This window comes from Danio aesculapii, chromosome 16, assembly GCF_903798145.1.
Source record: "Danio aesculapii chromosome 16, fDanAes4.1, whole genome shotgun sequence".
Classification (NCBI taxonomy): domain Eukaryota; kingdom Metazoa; phylum Chordata; class Actinopteri; order Cypriniformes; family Danionidae; genus Danio; species Danio aesculapii.
In genome coordinates, this window is record NC_079450.1 from 50,901,839 (window position 1) to 50,906,653 (window position 4,815).

At 33.2% G+C, this 4,815-nt stretch overlaps 1 protein-coding gene across 1 annotated transcript; it reads right to left on the bottom strand.

The window, feature by feature from the left end:
- ccka (cholecystokinin a) lies at window positions 1–3,554 on the bottom strand. Its single transcript, XM_056474661.1, has 3 exons — window positions 3,487–3,554; window positions 2,141–2,383; window positions 1–435 (listed from the first exon to the last, which is right to left on the bottom strand). The coding sequence occupies exons 2-3, from the start codon at window positions 2,379–2,381 to the stop codon at window positions 305–307; spliced, it is 372 nt and encodes a 123-aa protein (XP_056330636.1). The 5' UTR covers window positions 2,382–2,383; window positions 3,487–3,554; the 3' UTR covers window positions 1–304.
- Between the last annotated feature and the right edge of the window lie 1,261 nt (window positions 3,555–4,815).

Below are 4,815 nucleotides of genomic sequence, written 5' to 3' on the forward strand. Positions count from 1 at the left end.
TTCAGATGAGTGAGTTAAGGCAATGATTTATTCATAGACACCTGTGATATGTCGAAAATGAGGACCAAATTATATATACACGAGTTATGAGGATAAAAGCACTACATTCTCACTCATTTTTTTTCTGCAAAATAAATGTATATCGATGGACACGTATTTATTTAAATATTGCATCATCTTCATTGTACAAACAAATTTACATCAGACCGAGCTCAGACTGTGATTTGATTGGAAATTAAAAGCGGATGACTCTGTACAGATGATCGGCTAATCGGGTGGATTGATGTGATCGGTTGAATGGGTCTTATGAGGAGTATTCATACTCCTCGGCGCTCCGTCGGCCAAAATCCATCCATCCCAGGTAATCCCTGTCCTTTATTCTGTGAGATGCACCCATGGACCTGCTGTTCGCAGCGGGACTTCTGCGGTATGAGCCTGTGCGGATGGACAAAAGCAAAAGTGTGTTAGTTATTTGAATGCATTGCTTACTTGGGAATTCATTGCATGTTGCTAGTGTAGAGATTTAAGATGAAAATAATAGGCCAAAACTAGTGCTGTTCAAATGGCATGATCATAATTTATGAATAATAAGATAATCAAGGTCATTCATATGGGAATTGTTCCTTTGTTGTTGTTTTTAACTGTTAACTAAGAGTCCAACTAATTCTCAAGTGCCTAACTAATAGGAACATAATAGGTATCGCATGTATGACTAAATAGACTAGTCTAAATTTGTATTCATCTATCTGTCTATAGTCGGAGGTCGCCATGGTAAAATGAACCGCCAACTTATCCAGCATATTTTTTACACAGCGGATACCCTTCTAGCTGCAACCCAGTACTGGGAAACATCCATACACATACATATAATATATAATTCTAACATATAAATAATATGAATATAATATATATAATTCTAACAATTTATTATAATATTTAACACAATGGGTTTCTCCACAATCGTGACTTTTAGATAGATTTTACATTTTATACATGCCATATCAAAGAAATAAAACCTAAGTATTTCATTAAGCTTTGTCTTTTGTAGTCATCCTCTGGTTATATATATTAATTAATTATAATAATTCTAACAATGTCATAACACATAAACAATCACTATCTCCACAATAATGACTTGAAATAGGCTTTAGATTTTATACAAAGCTACATCAAAGAAATAAAGCCTTTCATTAAGCATCCCCATTGCCTTGTGTAGTCATCCTTTGGTTATATACATATCAATTAATCTAAAATTCTAACAATATATAATATATAACACAAACACTATCTCCACAATGGTGACTTCAATTAATAGACTTTACATTTTATACATGCCATATCAAAGAAGTAACATCTAAGTATGTCATTAAGCATAGTCATTGCTTTTGTTTAGTCATCCTTTTGTTATATATATATATATATATATATATATATATATATATATATATATATATATATATATATATATATATATATATTAATTATAATAATTCTAACATATAATATATAACACAAATACTATGTCCACAATGGTGACTTCAATTAATAGACTTTACAGTTTATACAAGCCATATCAAAGAAATAAAGCCTAGGTATTTCATTAGGTATAGCCTTTGCCTTGTTTTGTCATCCTTTTGTTATATATATATATATATATATATATATATATATATATATATATATATATATATATATATATATATATATATATATATATATATATATCATTTAATCTAATAATTCTAACAATATATTATAATATATAACACAATCACTATCTCCACAATGGTGACTTCAAATAGACCTTATGTTTTATACATGCTATTTCAAAGAAATAAAGCCTATATATTTCATAAAGCATTGCCATTGCCCTGTTTAGTCGTCTTCTGGTCCTATATATATTAAATATTTCAAATACTTCACCACAGTCCCTTCCTATATATTAATTAATTCTAATAATTCTAACAATATATTATAAAATATAACACAATCACTATCTCCACAATGGTGACTTCTAGACTTTACATTTTATGCATGCTATTTAAAAGAAATAAAGCCTAAATATTTGACTAAGTAATTCTAACAATTAATAATATGTATATTTGAATTAGTTTATTGCCTTTAATTTTGGGATAACTACCTTTGGTTGAGATGATTCTGGCCAGTAGTTCGGTCAGGCTGCTGCGAGGTTCTTCGCCGTCCTCTGGTTTGGTCAGCAGGTTAATTTGTCCAGCAGGTGGCGCTGCGCGGGTGTGGCGCGTGTGTCCCGCTGCGGAGCCCACATTAGACTGAGCTCCATCCTCTGAATGTACAGGGAGGGAAAGGCAGCTGCTGGTGGAGAGAGCAGCCAGCAGGACACATACACAGAGTCCAGCGTTCATATCTGAAACACACACAGGTTACAGTTTCATCAGCTTGATAATCTAATTAACATTCTGTAGAATAGTGAACTGCTTTTAGTTGATTAAAATCAAACTATCAAAAATATTACCACTAGATCCATCATCCATCAAGATGATTATTAATGATTGTTAAAAGAAATCTATCTATCTATCTATCTATCTATCTATCTATCTATCTATCTATCTATCTATCTATCTATCTATCTATCTATCTATCTATCTATCTATCTATCTATCTATCTTTTGTTTAAATCCAAGGTTATGAATAAAATGTGTAACTAGAATAGTATTAAAGGTGTAAATAAATGAGTATAAGACAAAACAGGATTACTGGCGACAAAAAATAATTGGCTACACTGTGTAATTTGGGTTGATGCAAATCTGTCATGTTTACATTTTATAGTTTATATGAATTTCAGAAAACCCAGTTTACCAAAAGGATATTAATTTTAGGGTTTCAATTAATTTATTTTTTTACCATTGAAAAGCAATCTTTTATTTTTTCATGAAAAAGTTGAAATTATTTATTATTAAATAAACAGCAATTAAAATTAAGCCAAGAAGAGACAACAGTAAGAATTTTTTCAGTTCTTACTGTTGTCTCTTCTTGGCTTAATTTTAATTGCTGTTTATTTACTAATAAATAATTTCAACTTTTTCATGAAAAAATAAAAGATTGGGACCCAGTCCTATTTCCCATTAATTACTAATGTCCATAACTTATATATATATATCAAATTTGTTTTTAAAAAAATAAAAAATATATAAAAGCATATAAAAAAATCCTAATTTGTGTGACATGCAACAACGACCTGTTAAAAAAGAAATAAATTGTAGTTTATCTGGTTACACATTTAAAAACCCAGAAATATACCAACCTCTTGGGAAAGTGGGTGTTATGGAATTTGTGTTAAAGTAAAAAAAACATACAAAAAGTACACAATAAATTAGCTAAAAATATATTTCACACAACAACCTGATTAAAAAAAGCAAAACAAAAAATTATCCAAAACAGTAAACGCTACATTCCCTGTTAGCATGCAACCCCTCCACTGAAAATCAAGTACATAAACTGAGCTCATACCTTCAGGTGAGACTCTTGCAGAGACGCAGAGAGAGCTGGAGAAGCACACGCTGACTGCAGAACAAGTGTGTGTCTGAAACTTCTCTGCAGCCGCGCAGGAGAGGCCCTTAAATAGTGCTGGGAGTGGGCTGGCTCTGTTTGACCCACGTAGAGACAGGCGCAAATCCACTGTCTGTGAATGAGCTTGTGTATTATTTGCGCAAGCCTGACGCAGATAGCGGGAGAAGCAGCGTTTTTTGCACAGGATACAAACTGTCACGTTGTCAGTCAAGGGGGTTGAGGATCTCTACAGGTCACAGCATCCTAATTAAATGTGCGCGCACACCTCCAAAAGCAATGTGTTTCGTCCTCCATACCTAGATGAGTAGCACACAGACTGCATGATGCATTTTTAAGGTTACTTTATGGATACTGACACTTAGATCAGTAGATCTCAAAGGGTTTCTCTTAAGTAGTCAGACATGGCAATCCTTCAAGGTGGAAAAATTGTTTAATGTACAAAAGTTTAAACAAATAAAATAAAAAGATAATTTTGATTTATAACATTTATTAGTAGATCAATAACAAATCATCTACACTACCTGACAAAAGTCTTGTTGTCGATCAGTCAGTTGTAAGAGCAACAAATAATAACTTGACTTCTGGTTGATCATTTGGAAAACTGGCAGAAGGTAGATTTTCTGATGAATAATCTGATGAACTGCATCCCAATCATCACAAATACTGCAGAAGACCTATTGGAACCCACATACACCCAAGATTCTCAGAGAAATTTGTCAAGTTTGGTGAAGAAAAAAATCATGGTTTGGGGTTACATTCAGTATGGGGGCGTGCAAGAGATCTGCAGAGTGGATGGCAACATCAACAGCCTGAGGTATCAAGACATTTGTGCTGCCCATTACATTACAAACCACAGGAGAGGATTCAGCAGGATAGCACTCCTTCTCATACTTCAGCCTTCACTTCAAAGTTCCTGAAAGCAAAGAAGGTCAAGGTGCTCCAGGATTGGCCAGCCCAGTCACCAGACATGAACATTATTAAGCATGTTTGGGGTAAGATGGAAAAGGCATTGAAGATAAATTCAAAGAATCTTGATGAACTCTGGGAGTCCTGCAAGAACGCTTTCTTTGCCAGATGACTTTATTAATAAGTGATTTGAGTCATTGCCGAGATGTATGGATGCAGTCCTCCAAGCTCATGGGAGTCAGACACAATATTCATTCTTTTTCCACTGCAGCATGACTTTATATTCTATAATGGACATTATTTCTGTTAGGTGACAAGATTTTGTCTAAGCAAAGTCAGACCTTACTTAGTGTAATCTGGAGG

Bases quoted from the DNA above. Each gene is read 5' to 3' on its own strand.
- ccka (XM_056474661.1), bottom strand. From the start codon at position 2,381: ATGAACGCTGGACTCTGTGTATGTGTCCTGCTGGCTGCTCTCTCCACC. The intron at 436-2,140 runs GTAGTTATCCCA...CCATCCGCACAG, and splicing joins CAGAATCATCTCAACCAAAG to GCTCATACCGCAGAAGTCCC.